The 21,364-nt window shown below is 38.3% G+C and overlaps 1 protein-coding gene across 1 annotated transcript in view; it reads left to right on the top strand.

Moving 5' to 3' along the window:
* The window catches only part of TSPAN3 (tetraspanin 3), a 29,399-nt gene extending 9,037 nt beyond the window's left edge, over positions 1–20,362 (top strand). Inside the window, exons 2-7 of the mRNA XM_043554942.1 lie at positions 4,718–4,909; positions 5,128–5,202; positions 10,049–10,150; positions 11,022–11,174; positions 11,422–11,505; positions 19,465–20,362. Of these exons, the coding sequence (XP_043410877.1) occupies positions 4,718–4,909; positions 5,128–5,202; positions 10,049–10,150; positions 11,022–11,174; positions 11,422–11,505; positions 19,465–19,557 (699 nt within the window). The 3' untranslated portion in view covers positions 19,558–20,362. The remainder of the gene's footprint in view (positions 1–4,717; positions 4,910–5,127; positions 5,203–10,048; positions 10,151–11,021; positions 11,175–11,421; positions 11,506–19,464) is intronic.
* The last annotated feature ends 1,002 nt before the right edge of the window (positions 20,363–21,364 follow it).

The following is a 21,364-nucleotide window of genomic DNA, read 5'->3' as shown; positions in this document are numbered from 1 at the left end:
AACCCAAAACAACTATAAACTATAGACAACTATAGTTTATGTAGTGTCTAAACTATAGAAAAAACAATCTTGTATAAGAATGAAATTTTTTTACTTTAGAAGATATTTTACATTTGTGCATATGTAGTGGAAGGGTTAAAGGATAAAATGAATACCATATTTTTGGAACCCCCCAAAATTTTATAGCAAGATAGCTTTATTTTTTAGAGGAACAGCTTGGTGTGGAAAAACACTGGCTCTCCTAAAATTTTAAAATTCTGTGACTTAATTTAGGGCATCCATTTTTTAAAAGGTAAAAAATTATTCTTTTGGTAGTTTCAACCCTCAGCCTTTCCTTTAAATTTCCCTTCACTTCTTTGTAAAAAGGATGAATATTTTTAGTATACTGTCCTGGCACAAATCCTCCTTATAAGCTCAGATTTTTTTCAGCGGTGACTAAAGCAGTGCAGTGCAGTTGCTTCCAAGTTCTACATTTCATCTCCTTTTCTATTGTACCTCCTCCCCCTCTGCAGCTGCTTTGCTGGCAAAGTCCTTATCCTTTGATAGATCCCAATCCCATCCTGACCCTTCAAAAGCAGGATTTAACTCAGCTCACCTTTTAACCTTTCTAATAGCCATAACTCCTATATTAAACATGTGTGACAACAAAGTCCCTATGCATACTAGTTCAGAATTATTTATTGCTTCCCCTCCATTTACCATACAACTCTACCTGTGTCTTTCATACTGATGGTTAGATGTCATTAAAGAAGTTTCTTATTGTTGTTTTTAGGTCTTCATCTATTGTTAGGACACCTACCCTATATTTTTAAAGAAACCTGTCATTTCATAAGTTTATTTTTTCTTTGAATTTTCTCCATTTTATTTTTTTAAGTTTTATTTTTGAGAGAGTGAAAGAGTGTGAGTGGGGGATTGACAGAGGGAGAGAAAGAATCTCAAGCAGCTCCACGTTCAGTGTAGCCTGACACAGGGCTCAATCTCATGATAGCAAGATCATGACCTGAGCTGAAATCAGAAGTTGCACACTTAAACTAACTGAGCCACCCCTCATAAAGTTGTTTATTATGCAACTTAAGATATAGATCCTATACAGATGTCATTAAAAGAAAATTTTGAAGTTGTCTTCTATTTAGGAAACAAGCCTGTGTTTCCAAGTCATGTGATTTATATGCTCTCATATCAGCAATCACAGTTTCTGCTTTGGTGTGTAACTAGTAAGTTGTTTCCCACTATGTGTTCAAAATAGAGTTCTGTTATGTTCTCAGCTCTGCTGTGTGAATTGGATGTTGACTGGTTTGCAGCTTGGGAAAATATACTGCTCTCAAGTCTATTAGGAAAAAAAACAGGCAGCCTTACAAATGGCATCTCCTGCTAGCCTTCCATCGCATTTGTTACATGTCTGGTTTTATCTGCTGTTGGTTTGTTTTTCTGCTTCCTCAGAGTCTCACTTTCAGTTGAGTGCTTCAGTCTGGGTGAAAGGTAGCAGCACAGGAAGCATTTCCCTTGGCCCATTCCCAGGCAGCACCAAGTGTGAGTCTCTTCAGGTGGAAAACTCATCACTTTGTATTTAAAATGCAAGTATTTCAGTGTCTGTGCTTCAGATTAATTGCTGAGTACATATATTTTCCAGTTTTATCTTGTTTTCACTCATATTTCTGTAGACTAAAATTTCATTTATTAGAAGCTCAAAATGGAGGGTTTTTTTTTTTTACTTATTTTTTACTTTTTAAGTTTTTTTTTTTTTTTAATTTTTTTTTTTCAACGTTTATTTATTTTTGGGACAGAGAGAGACAGAGCATGAACGGGGGAGGGGCAGAGAGAGAGGGAGACACAGAATCGGAAACAGGCTCCAGGCTCTGAGCCATCAGCCCAGAGCCTGACGCGGGGCTCGAACTCCCGGGGACCGCGAGATCGTGACCTGGCTGAAGTCGGACGCTTAACCGACTGCGCCACCCAGGTGCCCCTTACTTTTTAAGTTTTATTTATTTTGAGATGAAGGAAGGGAGAGAGAGAGAGAGATTGAGAGAGCGAGCATGCACACAAGCAGGGCAGGGGCAAAGAGAGAGGGGGAGAAGGAGAATCCTAAGCAGGTCAGTGTGGAACCCAATGTGGGGCTTGAACTCAGGAACTTTTGAGATCATGACCTGAGCCAAAATCAAGAGTAGCTTAATTGACTGAGCCACCCAGGCGCCCCATTGTGTTTATTTTAATTAAGCCTTTTAAGAAATAAATATTGCCTTTTAGTGTAAGAAAAGCTAAGAATCCAAAGGATGGAAAGATGACTAGTGAAGACAAATTGCACACAATTTGATTAATTTGTATTTAGGATTTCTTCTAAATCAGTTGAACACTGAAAGTATTTAGCAAAATATGTGTATACATACATGTGTGTGTTTCTATATTGCAGATATATAGTTTTTTTTATACCAAAGAAAAAGTAGTATTTGGTAAGAATGTTCAGTAGTCCATGTACTTCTGTCATTAGTTAAGCTACTTTTCTTCTTTTCCCTTTCCTATACCTGCCTTCATCCCATAATAATATACCCCCAGATTAACTATGTCAGTGAACTCTGAGAACTTTTGAACAGGCATGGTTGCTCTAAGTGCAGCATTTAAAAACTAATCTATTCCAGATGTGATGGCCATCAGGAATTTAGTAAGCTAGAGTAAGTTGCCAAATCATGTTTGAATAGTGAACTGAACACTATACATATTAGACTGAAGAGAAAAAAAGAACACCAAAGCTAATGATAAAAATGGGGCAGGGGTGTGATTTCAAGGGAAAGGATGAAATGAATTGTACTCAATAAATGTTGACTGATTGTGCCAAACACCGTTTTAGGTGCTGGGTGGTGTTACAGGGCTAAAACACAGATGAGCAAAGTTTGTGCCCTAAAGGTATACTGAGACCTGTAGTTATAATAAGGGGGTGTGTGTGTGTGTGTGCGCGCGTGCGCGCGTGCGCGTGCGCTGAGATAAATGTAGTTGCAACAGCTGTAATAAATGCTGTTAGAGCCATGTAGGGGGTGAGTGGATAAAGGGCACCTAATCCAGCCTGAAAAACTGAAAAGGTCAAGAATTTGCATTTTAATGGGGACAAGGAGTTCTCAGGCAGATGTGGAGAGGGCATTCCAAAGAGAGCAGCAGAGAGGTACAGAAGTGAGAATATGTGGTACATTTGGGTATAACTTTTCTCTCAGGGTGTTTGAAAGGTAATGGAATCTGAGGTGAGTAGCAAGGAAGAGCAGCTTTGTTCATCAGGGGCTTTATTTTATTTGCCTCATCCTGATTTTAAACGAGCTAATGTCTTGATCTGGTTTGCCCAAGCTAAATGGGTCCCCTAGACATAAATAAACTCTCTCATGTGAGAGAGTTCATGATATTTCTAGTATCATTGTAGAAGGCTATTTTCTAGTTTGGAGGTTAATGATTTATATGTTAATTTTTTTTAAAGTTTATTTCTTTGAGGGGGTGGGGAGAGGCAGAGAGAGGGAGAGAGAATCCCAAGCAGGCTCCACGCTCAGTGCAGAGTCCAACGTGGGGCTCAAACTCACAAAACAGTGAGATCATGACCTGAGCCAAAACCAAGAGTTGGATGCCTAACTCATTGAACCACCAGGCACCCCTATGTGTTAAATTTTAAAGGATAGTGAAATAATTCTTTTGTTGTGAAAGTCTCAAAGTCCTCTACAAATTATAGCTCGTTCCGCCAAATATTTTAACACTTAGCCTCACACTGCATTTGATCATTCCCATATAAGCAAGTGGCATTAGGCATTGAGCAGGTACACAATGATAGCAAAATGGATAACAATAGAGAGGAGAATGCATGTAAAACTCTGCAATTGGAGAATGGTATCTGGAGCAGAGCTGAAATAAGGCATTTCTCTGTTCCATGACTTTCTACATTCACTTTCCCTTTAGGTGCTCTAAAACCTTATTATTCAAAGTGTAGTCCAAGAACCAGCAGCATCACCTGGGAACTTGGAAATGCAGAGTCCCATGCCCAGCCCCAGCCCTACTGAATCAGAGTCTGCAGTTTAATAAGATCCTTAGGTGATTCCTGTTCATCTTAGAGTTTGAGAAGCACCATTCTAAAGAACAAATCTAAGGGTTTGCAAAGTTCTTTAGTTAACTGAGCTTTCTGACTTTACTGTTTCACAGTCTTGACTTGGGACAGTAAGCTTTTTGAAAATGGATATCAAGGTTACTAGCAATTATTATATTTTCTTTTTCCCAGTGGGTGGATAGAGGTTAGAAATGCAGATTCTGGAGTCAGATTGCCTGGGTTCAAATCCTGGCTCTGCCACTTCTGCATAATTTCTTCATTCGTTGAGGGCAACTACAATGAGCAAAGGGGTATTCCACCACCCCGCTGATCTGTGGTGGAGGTTTAGTTGAGTTAGAAATAAGCCTTTGTTGTGTGTTTGGGGGGTAATTTTTGTCAGTATTATTTATTGTATTCATGATTTCTTGGTCTTAACTGAGCCATCAATTATTGAAAAGAAGGTAGTGTTTGGGAAACTTTTCAACTTTAGTAAAGAAATGTTCTTACTAATGAATAATAGACCTTTTGGCTTCACTGTAAAAAGGTGTATAAGTAGATTTAAAAGTGATGGCAAATCTCATTAAATTATAACCTACTAAGAAATAGTAGGAACATTTTACTATCAGAGCTTAGAGACTTTTACCAGTGCTCTGATCTTGTTTTCTACAGGGGGCAGCTGGCATTTTATGCTATGTGGGAGCCTATGTCTTTATCACTTACGATGACTATGACCACTTCTTTGAAGATGTGTACACTCTCATCCCTGCTGTAGTGATCATAGCTGTAGGAGCCCTGCTTTTCATCATTGGGTTAATTGGCTGCTGTGCCACAATCCGAGAAAGCCGCTGCGGACTTGCCACAGTAAGTTAGCACTTTATTGACTGCATGTGTCATCATAATATGTGGGAATATTTCATTTGTGTTACTGGCTTGAATTGAACATAAAATTCCATAGACTCTTTGGCTCTTATAATTGGAACAGAATTAGCACTTGTCTTCTAGCAGTTACCTCTGGTAACTGTTTTTTATCAGTTTTTTAAATTTGTATTTAATTTTTGACAATGTTTTCTTCCTTACAGTTTGTCATCATCCTCCTTTTGGTTTTTGTCACAGAAGTTGTTGTAGTGGTTTTGGGATACATTTACAGAGCAAAGGTATGTTGTCTACTCTAGTTCATGTTTTAAAAGGCAGTTTAAGTGTTTCGGGTGAAATAGAACAAACTCATTTTATCAAAGTAAACATTTTCTTATGCCTTAACTCCAGTTTAGTCACTGCTTTAAAAACCTAAAGTTGGGGCACCTGGGTGACTCAGTCAGTTAAGTGTCTAACTCTTGATTTCTGCTCAGGTCATCATCTCACAGTTTGTGAGATCAAGCCCCATGTTGGGATTCTCTCTCCTGCTCTCTCTGCCCCTCCCCTTCTCACTCTCTCACTCCAAATAAATGAATAAACTTAAAAAAAATCTGAAGTTAATTAGAAATTGCACAGAGAGAAGGCCCTGGGTGACTCAGTCACTTGAGCATCTGACTTCAGCGCAGTCATGATCTCACAGTTTGTGAGTTCGAGTCCCACATCAGATTGGCTGCTGTCAGCACAGAGCCCGCTTCAGCTCTTTTGTCCACATCTCCTTTATCTGCCCCTCCCTCAGAAATAAATAAACATTAAAAAAAAGAAAGAAAGAAATTGCATACAGAACAGATTGGTGGTTGCCAGATGTGGGGGCTTTGGCGAAATGGGTGAAGGGAGTCAAAAGGTATAAACTTCCAGTTATAAAGTAAGTCAGTCATGGGGATGTAATGTACAGCATGGCAACTAAGTTAATAATACTGTAATGCATATATGAAAGTTGATAAGGGAGTAACTTTTAAAAGTTCTCTCATCACGATAAACGTTTTTTATAATTATGTATGGTAAAGGAGTTAATTAGACTTATTGTGATCATTTTGCCATATAAAAAGATTGAATCATGCTGAAACTAATGTTAGATGTCAATTATACCTCAATTTAAAAAAAAGAAGAAAAAATACATGTAGTGAACACACAAGTCCAGTTTCCTGGCTTAATAAAGAGTACATACTAGAGAACTGAGCTTTTGTTTTATGTTTAAGAATACTGCAACGTTTCAGGCTCTTTTTTCTGAATAGTTCTTTCCATTGAAGTTACCTATATAGGTGTCAAAAGGTTGTGTTTAATGTGGATTCTGATCTCAGGAAGTCTCCTGTAAGCTTATTTGATTATTTATTTCAGTTTTAAAGTATTTTTCTGTTACAGTAATTTTTTTCTACAATGTATCATGTGCTGTGTCAGTTGGGGTCTTGTGAGAAGCAGATGCAAAGATGAAATTCAGTATACGTGGATTCTGTTAGAGGAAAGGTCTGTGAGAGAACATGGGGAAGGAACCAGGTCTGACTGAGAACTGTTAGGCCTGATACAAGTGTAATCCCAAGTACTTGTTAGTGTAATTGTGTGGTTAATTAAATATTGATGAAGTCTAAGAAAATGAGTACATGAAAAAAAGAAAATTGAATAATTTGAAGAGACTTGGTAAAAACAAGTCACTACAACTTTTTTTTTTCAGTTTCATTACTTAGAGAGAGAGTGTGTGTGTAGTGGGAGAGGGGCAGAGAAAGAGGGAGAGAAAGAATCCCCAGGAGGCTCTGTGCTGTCAGTGCCAAGTCAGACTCGAGCTCTGTCTCACAAACTGTTAGATTGTGACCTGAGCCAGAATCAAGAGTCAGACGCTTAACCAACTGGGCCACCCACGTGCCTCAATCACTAAAACATTTTTGATCAAATCAGCTATGAGTACAATTACGTAAAAGTTTAGGGGAAATTTATTAATAATTAGTAGAATTCTACACTTTGATTGTGTTGCAATGTCTCTGCAGTGTAAAGAAACCCAAACTGGAAGTCACTGTCAATGTACTAAGGATGTGATTTGTGCAGAACAAATGATAAAGAGCTCTAATCAGTGGATCCTATGCAAAGAAAAGACAGGCTTGCATTTTAAGATTGGTGTGAAATACACATTTCTGTGCTTTAAGCTAAATGAAAATGTTCATTTTTTTAAAGTTTTATTTATTTATTTTTGAGGGAGAAACAGAGAGGCACAAGCAGGGGAGGAGCAGAGAGGGAGGGAGAGAAAGAATCCTAAGCAGTCTCTGCACTGTCAGCACAGAGCCTGACGCGAGTCTCGAACTCACAACTGTGAGATCATGACCTGAGCTGAAATCAAGAGTTGGACACTTAATTGACTGAGCCACCCAGGTGCCCCGAAAATGTGTACTTTTTCTAAAAGCCTGTGATTTTCTAAAAGCCTGTACTTTTTCTAAAAGCCTCAGTTAACCAACCAACTACTCCTGACCATGCATGGGAGGCTTCTCCATTTGTTAACTATAGTACAACTGCATTTACCACTAATTTTTACATGTAGGATAATAATGAAAACAACAACAACAATATGTTCCTTGGATGGAGAGAGTATGTGAAAGTCAGTTTAGGGTCATGGTTAGGTCCTTTCATTCCACAAATATTCGAGAGGAATGGTTTTAGAACCTTGTCAAAATCATAGATGGCCTACTTGGATTTCACATCTATATTTGACAAACATATGTATATGGGTACCCATATATATACACCCAGTTGACCTTTGAACAACACGGGTTTTATATGTATAAATTAATGAATTATATGACATAAATTTCTGGACTCAGGGTAGAGATCAGCCAAAGGGTTTTCTTACTATTTCATATAGTCTCTACCCAAGACATGCTAGGGAATATTCAGCTATCATCTATATTACATTTCAGCTCTCTGTTGAAGGAAGGATTCATTTTAAAATTTGATTCATCCAGGCCTACCTCTAACCCCAGACTATTACATTTGATTGATTTGTTCATACAGAATTTCCAGCTAATCCTTAACTGAACTTTATAGGCATACCCTAGTGACTGTTCCACATGAGGGAGATGTTGTAGCCCTTTGTAAAATCCTTCTGGAACTTAAATTAGAGGCTGTTGTAATATCTGATCATAATTCACTTTCCTCATTTGAGGCAGGATAATAGAAACATTAAATCAACAAGCAAGTAATAACTTTTGGACAAGATAGTTTTCTGTTTCCCCCTTGTTGAATTCTGTTACAGTGTATCTTTTAAAGATCTAGCCTGGGGACTCCAAACTTCTTAAGGGCAAGGCAGTCATCTTTGACTGTCCAGCAGTGGCAAGACACCTGGCATAATAAATGTTAATGAATTTATGGATCTGTTGAATGAAAAAAAAATTACAAGTCAAGACTTCTAATCTTATTTAATATAGCAAAGTGTTCTACTATTCTAACTTGTGAGTATTTAACTTTCTTTAAATTACCCCAGAATGAGAAGTTTGTTCAGATTTCCTCAGCCCATAAATTCCCAGTATGGAAGGGGGAAATACACATTTTCTGATTTCTTTTTTAGAGCGAAATTGAGGACTTCATTTTCCATTGCCCCTTTAAAAAAAAAAAAAAAAGCCTTTGTTCTGGACATAGAAAAAGGTGATTATGAGTTGAGATCCTACCTTCTGTGCCCATCCTGATGAATGAGGGTCCTGCCAACTTGAAAACCAAGGCAGCTGTTGCCAGCCATTCCCATCTTGCCCCTCTTTCCTCTTTCTTAGTCATTTCCTTTTCTTTCGCCTTTTCTATTTGCCTGCTTTTCCTTTCCACCTAAGTACCATTTAAGGCTATGGGGCGCCTGGGTGGCTCAGTCGGTTAAGCGTCCGACTTCAGCTCAGGTCACGATCTCACGGTCCGTGAGTTCGAGCCCCGCGTCAGGCTCTGGGCTGATGGCTCGGAGCCTGGAGCCTGCTTCCGATTCTGTGTCTCCCTCTCTCTCTGCCCCTGCCCCGTTCATGCTCTGTCTCTCTCTGTCTCAAAAATAAATTTAAAAAAAAATGTTAAAAAAAAAATTAAAAAAAAAAAATAAGGCTAAACAGGCTGCCTTAAAGTAATTAATTGAGGTATAACTTTAGGTCTATGATAAAGACATAATAGAGGTGCTGGCTTGGTTTCGGCTCAGGTCATGATCTCATGGTTTGGGAGTTCAAGTCCTGTGTTGGACTCTCCTGGGATTCTCTCTCTTTCTCTCTCTCTCAAAAATAAATAAACTTAAGAAATAAAAGAGAAGTATTGTTACTATCATTTGTAATTTTAAATCAAAGGCATAATATGCCAATCTAATTTTCAAACCATTGATACATAAGGTACCAGGTAACTGTGCCCCCCAAAAAAATGTATTGGGTTTGCCCCTACTGGTTATCACCTTGTAGTTAAATCACATGACTGGTATAATTACTAAGTAGGTCTAATCATCTTAGAAGGGTAAGGAGAATCTGGTACAAACAAATTTTACTAAATGGTACTTTTCTTGCCATTTAGTGATTGACAGAAATAAGTTATGAAGAGTTTATTTCCTGTCGCCTAATTCATATAACATCAAACTGCACCTTTTTCATAAAATGCTACTTGTAAGGACTGATTTTTTTCACCTGCTGATTACTTTTGTGTATTTGGCTAAATCGAAACATTGAATAAATAAAATGGAAAGTATGTTGGTATTTGTTCCAAAAGTATCTTGTGGGAGGTCTTTATTTTTAATCTACTTTTGGAAAGGAAAATGAGTAAATCCAACCCACTGAAAGCTTATTTGAAAAGAAAGGCAGTTCATTTATAATTTAGGACATCTGTCTCAGGGTTCAGCTGCTTTCTCTCTCTTGAATAGATTGTTAATCTGCTGTCTTGCACACAGTCTTCTCTTTGAATGCTTATAGTGTGTGATGTAATATGTCTGCATTTTTACCTGAATCTCTGTGGAGACAGGGAGAAAAATTTTTTTCTTAAAAGAAATTCACAAAGATATCTGGCAACTCTGCATACATGTCAGTTAGATTTCTTAGCTGGAGCCTTGACAAATGTTAATTTTACCAGTATTTTTAAGGGACCGAATTCTTTGTTTTGATTCAGGTGGAAAATGAGGTTGACCGCAGCATTCAGAAAGTGTATAAGACCTACAATGGAACGAACCCTGATGCCGCTAGCCGGGCTATTGATTATGTTCAGAGACAGGTGAGCTCTCTTCAGGTGAATTCGATTTTGAGGGCCAGTCACTGTTGGGTCAACCTTAAACTCAGCTATTACTGTGTAAATTAAACATGTATTTTTGTAGCCATGGATAGCTTCATGGTGTGTCTAATATTTTCACCTTCACTCTTGAAAAGTTTTTTCCATTGTCACCTAGTGACTTTTTACCAAAAAAGTAATTAGAAAGGTGATAATGGAAGAGAGGTATGTGTCACAGGAAAGATGGGATCCTCAAGGGACTTCAAGGAGGTAAGAGGTCTTCATATACCTTTAGAAAGCAAGACCAGAAAAGATAATAGACAAAACTGTTAAAAAAAATTATGGATAATTGGAAATGTGTGAAGGTAAAGAGACTGGTATAGTAGATCCTTATATCCATTAACCTACCTCAAAATTTTCAATTTTTTGTTAATCTTATTTCATCTTTTACCCCACATATCTTTTGCTAGATTATCTTAAAGCAAATCCCAGACATTTCGGAGAAAATATTTGAAATATATTATCATTGGAAATAATATTTAACATGTAAGAGATGAAGATTTTTCTTAGCTATAAATTACCCCTTGTGGGTAATATGCTTTTCATGTAGAATTTCTAAAGTTACTAGTGGCTAATTAAAATTTAACATCCAGTTCTTTAGTCACTCTAGCCATGTTGTAAGTGCTCAGTAACCTCAGGTGCCTAGTGGCTACTATGTTGAACAAGCAGACACCGAACATTCTTATCATTGTAGAAAGTTTTATTGGACTTAACTGGTCTAGAGTAGCTTAAAGTTCTGCAGTGCACAGAATTTTAAAGTTCAACACAGATCTGTGTGTCTTGGGAGGACTAATATTTCTGTTCTCTTTCCCACTAGCTGCACTGTTGTGGAATTCACAACTATTCAGACTGGGAAAATACAGACTGGTTCAAAGAAACCAAAAACCAGAGTGTCCCTCTTAGCTGCTGCAGAGAGACCGCCAGCAGCTGTAATGGCAGTCTGGCCCACCCCTCTGACCTCTATGCCGAGGTAAGTTTGGCTTCTTGACCAAGACTTGAATCTAGCTTGGTAACCTGGTTGTCTCTGTGAACTATCTTTACCTAGAATTCTTTTCTACACTCTTTTGTTTGTCTTTATGCTGTTTTATGTTACTGTAAATTATTTTTAAATACATTGTCTTTCCTTCTTTGGGTTTCTGTTATTTCCATTTCTGTGTGACCTTACAGCTTTCACTTTAAAAAAAGACTTTTATTGAGGATGACTTTGTGTGTTTCAGGGATGTGAAGCTCTAGTTGTGAAGAAGCTACAAGAAATCATGATGCATGTTATCTGGGCAGCACTGGCATTTGCAGCTATTCAGGTAAGCACAGGGGTTGTTATCAGAATGTGCTCATTCTCTGATGTCAACCATGAATGGTTTTAATCATTAAGTGCATTTAATCTTTGTGTATATAGATAACTTGGAAGTCATTGAGGTACTGGCCGTCCGTTTCCAATGTCTTCCATTTCCTGTCTCTAGTCCTAGACCCATAATGGTTCCAAGAAACCAGAGATCTGGATGCAGGGACTAGGTTTGAGGAGATTTTGCTTTACTTTCTTGACTTGACTAGTGAGTGGCCTGTTCAAAAATACATACTGTTGCCCGGGGCACCTGGGTGGCTCAGTCGGTTAAGCGTCCGACTTCAGCTCAGGTCATGATTTCACGGTCCGTGGGTTCGAGCCCCGCGTCGGGCTCTGGGCTGATGGCTCAGAGCCTGGAGCCTGCTTCTGATTCTGTGTCTCCCTCTTTCTCTGCCCCTCCCCCATTCATGCTCTGTCTCTCTCTGTCTCAAAAATAAAAACGTTAAAAAAAAAAATTAAAAATACATACTGTTGCCCTAATGTATTCTTGGGAGGTATTTTAATAGAACTTCACAGAATTTTTAAAAATTGTACTGCTTTATTTCACTATGGAAATGGAAAGCTTCATTTCAATCTTTTTGTACTGTTTCTTCTTCTGGTTCTTATTTTTCTGTCCTCATGGTTTTATATGTCCATATATGTACATCAGGAACTCCTACTACAACACTAGACTCTTATGCTGATAGGAGCAATTGAGTTGCTTTACAGAAAAGACGAAGTAAATATGAGGTTCTAACCTCTTCTGTATTTCTGGGCTTAGTTTTATCAGACTAATAGCCATTAAGGAGTCTGTGACATCACTTGGCACATCCAAAAGTATACCATATCATTGTTGGTAGCTGAGAGAACTTGTCTTCCCAACTTCTACCAGTGAAAACAATCTTTTTCCCACCTAATAATGGCGTATGCATAGGAGCTGGTAATTGTTTAATTATCTCTCACTTTATCTACTCCTTCCTCCTCCCTCACCAAAAAATCCCTTCCACCCACATCCTTAGCCCTCACCTGAAAACAAATAAAGGTAGCTATTTTTCTGCTCTGTACAACTACCTACCTTGCTAGTTTCATATACAATGTATCTTAGGGATTCTGTTAGAGGAACATCTTAGAGGAATCTTACAACTGAGAATAACCAACTGTTTAAAATGATTGAGAATCTGGGGCACCTGGGTGGCTGAGTCAGTCTGACTTTGGCTCAGAGCATGATCTCACAGTTCGTGGGCTCGAGCCCCACATGTGCTGACAGCTCAGAGCCTGGAGCCTGCTTCAGATTCTGTCTCCATCTCTCTCTGCCCCTCCCCTGCTCATGCACTGTTTCTCTCTCAAATATAAATAAATATTTTTTAAAAATTAAAATGATTGAGAATCCTTTGTGTCAGATCTAGTTCTCAGAGTGTTCTTTTGGTTGTTTTTGAAATATGCTTCAGGCCTAGAATCTATTTTAAGAAAGTGTAGTTATCTTTTAATTGTTAGATAAAACCAACGTAATTGCTAGTTTAAAGGTAAGTTGCTTAGATTGCCTGCTGTCTGTGTATTTGAAGAAAAGCTAGTGTATTTAATGAGAAATGCCTTAAAGGTGATTGTTTACTTTGCTGGTACTCAAACAGCTTTGAAATGATTCATTTAAAAGCCTAGCTCTTTATTTGCTATGGTCTCTGCCCTTCTAAGCATTTACTTTGTGGCTCAGCATAGCAGTAATATGTTAATCAGGAGGGATGATATTTTGATTGTCCAAACATATTCATTTAGCTAAAAATAATGAAACATGAAGGAAGTCTCTTCCCAAGTGAAATCCTGGTCTGTGCATTCTTAATTATCTTATTTGTGTTAATAAATCAGCACATACTAGCATGCAGCAAAAAAAAGCTTTGAAACTGTAAGGTGCTTGTGGTCATGAAATATACAGTATGTATAAGGAAGACTGATGCACATCATTACTTTAGCTTCATCCCTCATTTTGTTAAGCTTATTAACCAGGCAGATATTTCTTCATTAAATATTTTTCATTGGGGGCTAATAAATATTTTAGCTAGTCTTTTAATTTTTAAGTATGCCTTCTCCTATGCATTTTATACTTAAATTACCCTTATTTAAGTAATGGCTGATAGATTTGATGTGTTCAGTTCAGCAAAACTAAGTCAAGGATTCAGAGCTTTCACAGATTCAAATGCTAATGGTTTGAAAATTTTTAAACTTTGGTTTTAAGGGAAAAAAACATACATTAGAAATAACGAAAGAATTTTCCCTAATATGTTTTCTTTTTTTAAAGAGTACCTATAAACCTATAAAGAGTACCTAAACATTTGATACTCAAAATCTGATGTAGATTGGTGCCCTGGGTTTGGAAAACCAGAGCAAAGGTAAAAACAACCCAAAGTGTACTTTTATGCTCATCCTGATAGAGTTGGAGCTAAAAGGACACTTGGAGAGTCTCCAGTCCCTGTTTCCTTCATAATTGCATTATGTTTTTAATTTCTTTTTTAACATTTATTTATTTTTGAGAGACAGAGTATGAGCTGGCAGCGGTAGACTGGGGGGGTGGCAGAGACAGAGGGAGACACAGAATCCGAAGCAGGCTCCAGGCCCGAGCTGTCAGCACAGAGCCTGATGCGGGTCTTGAACTCACAAGCCGCGAGATCATGACCTGAGCCGAAGTCAGACGCTTAACCAACTGAGCCACCCAGGCACCTCTGCTTTGTTTTAAAGGCCATGAAACGAGGGAGAGCAAGGATAGTATGACTAATGACCATCACTGAAGCTTGAACCCTGGCCCATTGTACTCTGCCTCGAATTAGAAAGTGAAGAATTAAGGTTTTCAAAAGATTAAATTCCTCAATCCTGTTATGCAACCTAACAGTTAATTGACACTTCAGCTTAATAAAATACACAATGTAATAACATTGAAATATCATTAGCACTTTCCTTCGGGTTCTAAAGTGAGAAAGCTAAGAGCAATCATAGGAAATATAGTTCTAAATAATGTTAGGAGTGCCTGGCTGGCTCAGTCAGAAAAGCATGCAACTCTTGATCTTGGGGTTGTGATTTTGAGCCCCATGTTGGGTGAGGGATTACTTTCTTTTTCTTATTTTTTTTGAGAGGAAGGGGCAGAGGGAGAGAAAGATTCTTAAGCAGGCTCCATGCCCACTGGGGTAAACCCCATGACCCTGACATTACTTAAGTAAATAAAACTTTGAAAAATAATGTTAAAGATCGAAAGATACTTTTTGGTAGTATTGTATCAAAACTGTTGGAAGCATTGTTTCCTTTGAATTTGAGAGTACTTTGTGGTACTGTTAAGTACCATGTTCTGTTGAATGAAGTACTGCATTCTGTTGAAGTTCTAAGGCGTAAAAGTGAATTTAAGAAGAAATGTTTTCATGAACCTAATTTACCAATAAAAGCCTGTAGTTCATGTGTTGGCCATCAGTAGGCCCCGTGGACCAGTCTAGCCTACTACCTGTTTTTGTGTTAGCCACACTCATTTATGCATTATCTGTGACTGCTTTTGTGTTACAGTGGCAGAGTTACATGGTTGTGACAGAGACCCAGTTTTGTCTCTTGGTTTACAAAGCCTAAAGTATTTATTATATTGCCCTTTAAGAAAACATGTGCCAGGGGTGCCTGAGTGGTTCAGTCGGTTGAGCGTCCGACTTCGGCTCAGGTCATGATTTCACAGTTCGTGAGTTGGAGTCCTGCGTTGGGCTCTGGGCTGACAGCTCAGAGCCTGGAGCCCGCTTCACATTCTGTGTCTCCTGTCTGCCCCTCTGCTGCTTGCACTCTGTCTCTCACATTGTCTCAAAAGTAAATAAACATTTAAAAAAAATTTTTTTAATAAAAAAAAAAACAAAACAGAAAACACGTGCTAACTCTTGCTCTAGTCTAGTTAAATGATCTAGGTTTGAATGGGACCAAAATGATAAAAACAAAAAAACAAAAAAACAAAAAACAGGGGCACCGGGGTGGCTCAGTCAGTTAAATGTCTGACTTTGGCTCAGGTCATGATCTCATGCTTTGTGGGTTTGACCCCTGCATTGGGCTCTGTACTGACAGCTCAGAGCCTGGAGTCTGCTTCAGATTCTGTGTCTCCCTCTCTCTCTCTCTGCCCCTCCCCTGCTCATACTCTGTCTCTCTCTCAAAAATAAATAAACATTAAAAAAATAATTAAAAAAAAAAAAAACCCTGAAAAATACTAGTTAATTGTTAAACAGGATTTTTTAATGTCAGAGAAAGATTTTTAGGATTTTGCTGCACTTCTTATTTTGTTAGCCTTTTTTTTTAAGTTTTTATTTTTAAGTAATCTCCCCTGGACCCAATGTGGGGGGCCAACCCACAATCCTGAGATCAAGAGTCACACACTCAACCAGTGAGCCAGTCAGGTGTCCCTTTATTTTGTTGTCTTTTTAATCAGCAAGCTTTTCACTTCTTTGAGTGTCACCAGCCTCTTAAATTAACAATTGATCAATTAGGAATTTTATATTTAAAAGATCTGGTCATAATAATAGACAAAAATCTATGTTTTGATTTGACGATATCAAGTATTTGCTAGGGTAAGGCTTTCTGCAAAGTAAATATGGGAAAAATGGGAACTGTCTGTCTTTGGAGTCTTACAAAGTTGGCATGTCCTCAAGATGGATCACCAAGAGCAAACTTTCAGAGAGAACTGTTTCCCAAAGCCATGTTGGTTTTTTCTGGTCTGTATTGCCAAGTGTGAAGGAGGTTGAGACTGCTATTTCCTCCTGCTGCTTCTTGACTGTCAGTTACTCATTAATGTGAGTTAAAAACATAAGTGAATAACACTTCACATTGGGCCCCCACATAGGTAAAATCTAGTGGGCTGATTCTGATTCACTCTTAAATATTTCAAGTAACTCTTTTTTAACACGTTAAACCAAGGCTTGGGAAGCTAATTCTTGAGTGGCTAGGTTTTGTTTTGGTTTAGAGGAAATGAAATCTTGTTAACTTTCTGAAAGTTTTGGAAGTTTTACCCATTTGATAGAATTTTTTCCAGATTATTTAAATTTAGTAAAATGTAGGTCTCCCTCTCAGTTTTACCTTAGTTCTTGAGACCCATTCTCCCCATCCCTCATCAAGTGTTAACCACTGATACCAGTTTTCTGTATATCTTCCCAGAAGTAGTTGTGGTTAGACAGCACATAAATATTTTTTATGCAAATATTTTTGGGGATATTTTTTGGGAAGAGCTTATGGTATACAGTTTTCTACCTTGCTGTTTTATAAAATTGTTATAATTGTATGTTCACATGTATTTTTTTTAAGTAAACTAGCCCCATTGTGGGGCTCAAACTCATGACCCCGAGATGAGGAGTCGCATGCTCCACCAACTGAGCCAACCAGGCACCCCTATACATGCGCATTTTTAAGAAGTAATACAGACAAATCCTTGTATGCCTTGCCCAGTCCCCCCCACCCCCGGGGTAATATTTTGCAAAACTGTAGTATATCACAACGAAGGTATGGGCACTGATACAATCCACCAATTTTATTCAGATTTTTCATTTCTACCTGTGTATGTTCAGTTCTGTACAGTTTTATGACCTGGTGGGTTTACTGAACAGTTCTAACACCATAGGGATTCTACCTGGTACCTGTTTATAACTAACTGCACCCACCTCCATCCTGTGCCTCCTCCCCCCATACCTTAGGCAACCATTAATCTGTTCTCTATTTCTAAAATTTTGTCATTTCAAAATATATGAATGGAACCGTATGGCATGTAACCTTTGGTTCCTTTTTTTTTTTTTTTTAAAGTTTATTTATTTTAGACGGGGGTGGGAGAAACACAAGTGGGAGAGAGAGGGAGACAGAATATAAAGCAGGCTCCAGGCTCTGAGCTGTCAGCACAGAGCCCAATGCAGGGCTTGAACCCATGGAACCAGGAGATCATGACCAGAGCTGAAGTCAGATGCTTAACCTACTGAGCCACTCAGGCACCCCTATAAGTGACTTTTTGATACAGAGTTCCACATTTTTCTCAGAAAAAGGTGTTTCCAGTGTGCAGTTCCAAAACCTTATATAACAAACAATACCTATTTTCCCATAATGTCCCCTACATAGTATATTCTAGAACATTTTAATCTTGGCAGTCAGTTTTTTTAATTACCACTTGCCTCTGTATTTAGCAGTTATTTTTTGCAGTTGCTTGGTATTATATTTAGACTAAGTGCAGATTAGTTCTCATGACTTGAATATTGCAGGGCAAATTTTTATTGCAAGAAATAACTCTAAAGCTAAAATATTTCCAAGTCTATTGTTGGAAAATTTTAATCAGTGAAATTTCAGTATAGCAGAGCTTTGGAAGTGGGCCTGTAGCACTTAGTGATGAGGTTTGGAATATAAGAAGTTAATGTGTAGAGTTTAATGTTCATAAACAGACTCATTCCCAAGCATGAGTAGGGTTTTATCAAGTTTATTTAATTGTTTTAAAATCAGTGCAAGTTGACTTAATTGAAATAAAACTCAGGAACAGAAATGATACTTATTTCAGATCCCATTTGAGAGTGCTGACTCCTTCACTAGAAGTTAACCAACTGAAAGGAATGTGAGGGAAGTGGGATGGGAAGAGAGATTTTTTTTCCAGAAAATCAGTAATTTCCGAGCTTAGCGTTTTTATTGCTTAATTTAACATTGCCTGGGAACATGATTCTGTTTGATTTTATAGCTATTTTGAGGATGTACAGTGAGTAGAAATGTATTTCTTTAGGAATTAGATACTAAACATGTCTAGACTGGCTATAGATATTTACTCAATTTTCAACAATATCCACTTTTAAAATGTCTTCAAGGTGTTTTGTGCTAGTACTGCACTCAGCAAATATTGATGTAATGAAACTGATGAATTTAAGCAGCAAATATATATCTTGAATGGGTAGAATGTGAGCTAATTGAGGCTGGAAATTGGAATGTGTGACTTTATACCATGGAGATTCAGATTGAGGACATCGTTATTCTCTGTATATGTATCTCATTAGTAATCTTCCACTTCAAACATTCAGAGCCTGTTTATAGATCTGGTACATTTTGTTGAAATTGATTGACCCCATATGTACAGAAAGCCCTGCCTTTTAAAATCAAATAACTGAAACCATTATGAAAAGTTAGAACAGCAAATTAAGTTACTCTCATTTAGCTCTTTGGTTACTATTTATATTTTGTAAGAAGCCAGGTCAAAAATTCTAGAATCATTTTCTCTTTAATCCAGTTTAATCCTCTTGCTTATTCAAAATAACATGGCATGACTTTATTACAATTCCAGCTTGCTGCCACAGAGGGATTAGGGCTTATTAAAATAAAATCATGAAGGAAGAGTGACCTTTAAAAAGTAATATGTATGTAATACCACAGAGCCAAATCTGGATTTCAAAAATAGTAAATAATTATGAAAGAAACAAAAACCTTCAGACCAATTGATTGGTTTCCACCATAAGGCTTTTGGGCTGTTCATGCGTGTAGTGAATTTTGTGGTTGTTAATAAAACTTATGTCCCCAAATCCAGATGTCTGAAAAGACCACCAGTAAATTTCCTAAATTCACAAAGTCTTGGTCATTCCACTCCCTAGACCTTTGCTATCAGATACAGAATGTTTCCATCATTGCAGAAAGTTATTTTTTTTTAGAGCACTGCTATTGATCAAGAGTGGGAATGGCAGGAGAGCCTTCCATTTCTCCTCTTCGTGTATTGTTCTTAGGTGTTCTTAGGCAGGGAAACTAAAAGTTGGTATTTAAACAGTTCCTAAAAAGATAATATATTCATTAGAAATTGCCTCTATTACTGTTGTTATTGCTTTTTTGATGATTTGAGATCACTGAACTTTGAAACAGCTCCATTGCCAACAAAGAAATTACACACTTGCTATGAGAGGGTCTTCAGCCTTCTTTTTTCTCTGTTTTCTTCCCACAGCTGCTGGGCATGCTGTGTGCATGCATCGTATTGTGCAGAAGGAGTAGAGATCCTGCTTATGAGCTCCTCATCACCGGTGGAACCTATGCATAGTAGAAAAATGCAAGCCTGAGCTTTTTAGTCTTGTTGTTCTGATTTGGAAGGTGAATTGAGCCAGGTCTACTGCGTTGGCCTCTGAGTTCATTTAGTTAAAGCACACAGGTGTTGGACAAAGCAGCTTGGCTCTTCATGTACTCACCTACTTCCCTACCCACCTATGCCTTTCTTTTCCCTTATTCTAGCTGACCCTCCATGTCCCTAAGTTTTTAAGTATGGCAGTATATGTTCTAATTCAGAACCATTTGCAGGTTGCATAGTGTGGGAGAATTAAAGGAGGGCTTGGACCTACTTCTGTTACCTCCATGCAGTAATGGGGCTGCTACCGGAGTGTCCCGGGGCCCTTTCAGTCTTCACAATGGAGAACTCTTGGCCAAAGGTTTTTGGGGGGAGGGGGAGGAAACCAGCTGTGGTTAAAGTTAACACCAGATGGTGCCCCTCATCAGTGTCCTTTTAAAAAACATATACTGTAGTCCAATAAGATAGCAACTGTATAAAATTGCTAAAATAGATTTTAGAATCATACAGTGTGTCTCTTGGTTCATCTTCAAAATCAGACTGATCTTTGAAACTAGCAGTTTTTAATCAAAGCTGGCTTTATAGGAGGAGTATAATGTATGCACTACTGTTTTAAAGCAATTAGTGTGAGTGTGTGTGTGTTTTTGTATGACTGAGCCCATTCATCATAAGTCTAAACTCATTAGGATTAATGTACCCATGTAGACTAGCAAAATAGTATGTAGATGTGACCTCAGTTGTAAATAGAAGGATCTAATTCAATAAACTCTGTATCACTCCTCAACATGTACTTTTTAATTATTTGGGGATACTTCAGTTCCCAAGCAGCAGTGTAATGTTTTAAATGTTGGTGCATGTCTACATGATTTGCGTGTGTTTTAATTAGATCAGTTGCCAAATTCTAAAGGCCTTGGGATCCAAAAAGCCAGAGATGCTTTTCACTCTAGTATGTCCTACAAATATGAACACCTAACCGTGTGCATGACACTGGGCATACGGTGATGATGCTCTCCTTGTCTTGGAGGAATGTGGAGTCCTATTATAGGACTATATACAGAAGCAGTTAATCTCTATACAATGCGATGATTATAGTAACAAAAAAATGGGAGCCCAAAGGAGGTACCCAGAGAGGTCAGAGGCAACTTCCTGGAGGAGAGGCCTGAGCCCAGAGTTTGGCTAGGCTTTGTGAGAGAAAGTACACAGGAATGCGAGATGGGTTGGAGTGTGCAGGGAGCTTCAAGTAGCTTGTTATACCTGGAGCTTAAAATAACAGGGCTGGGAAAAGTTGAAGTGGCAAAGCCCAAGTCCTCTAGGGTCTCCCACGACATCCTGTAGAGGTTCAATGTTACTTGAAAATGAGGCAGCTGTGTGTGTGCCTGTTGTGGATGTCCGTGACTGCAGTAGGGAGGATGATTGAAGGGGCGTGAGGTAGGTGTAATGGCTCACGACAGAGCAAAAGCGTGGGGTAGGGTATCGTTGGTGGAGGTGGGGAGAGGGATGGTGGAATTCCATCACTGATTGCATATGGGATAGAGAAAAGGGAGAGGAAGGAAGGAGTCTAGGTTGAGGCCCATGTTTCTGGCTCAGTCAACTGAGGAAACAGAATTAGTAACAGAGCTTAGGAAGCAAGTAAGGACCGTATCTATGGGCATGAGTTCACATTCGGTTTTGGATCTATCAATTTGGGGAAAATCATGCAGGTCTGTCCTGCCTGAAAATGGAGGCGTTGAGAAGAGTAAAAACAAACTGCTGTTCACAGAGTGGAAGTTAACTAAAACATTCACGG

The sequence above is a fragment of the Prionailurus bengalensis genome, chromosome B3, assembly GCF_016509475.1.
Source record: "Prionailurus bengalensis isolate Pbe53 chromosome B3, Fcat_Pben_1.1_paternal_pri, whole genome shotgun sequence".
Taxonomy (NCBI): Eukaryota; Metazoa; Chordata; class Mammalia; order Carnivora; family Felidae; genus Prionailurus; species Prionailurus bengalensis.
This window is presented reverse-complemented; position numbering and strand designations above follow the sequence as displayed.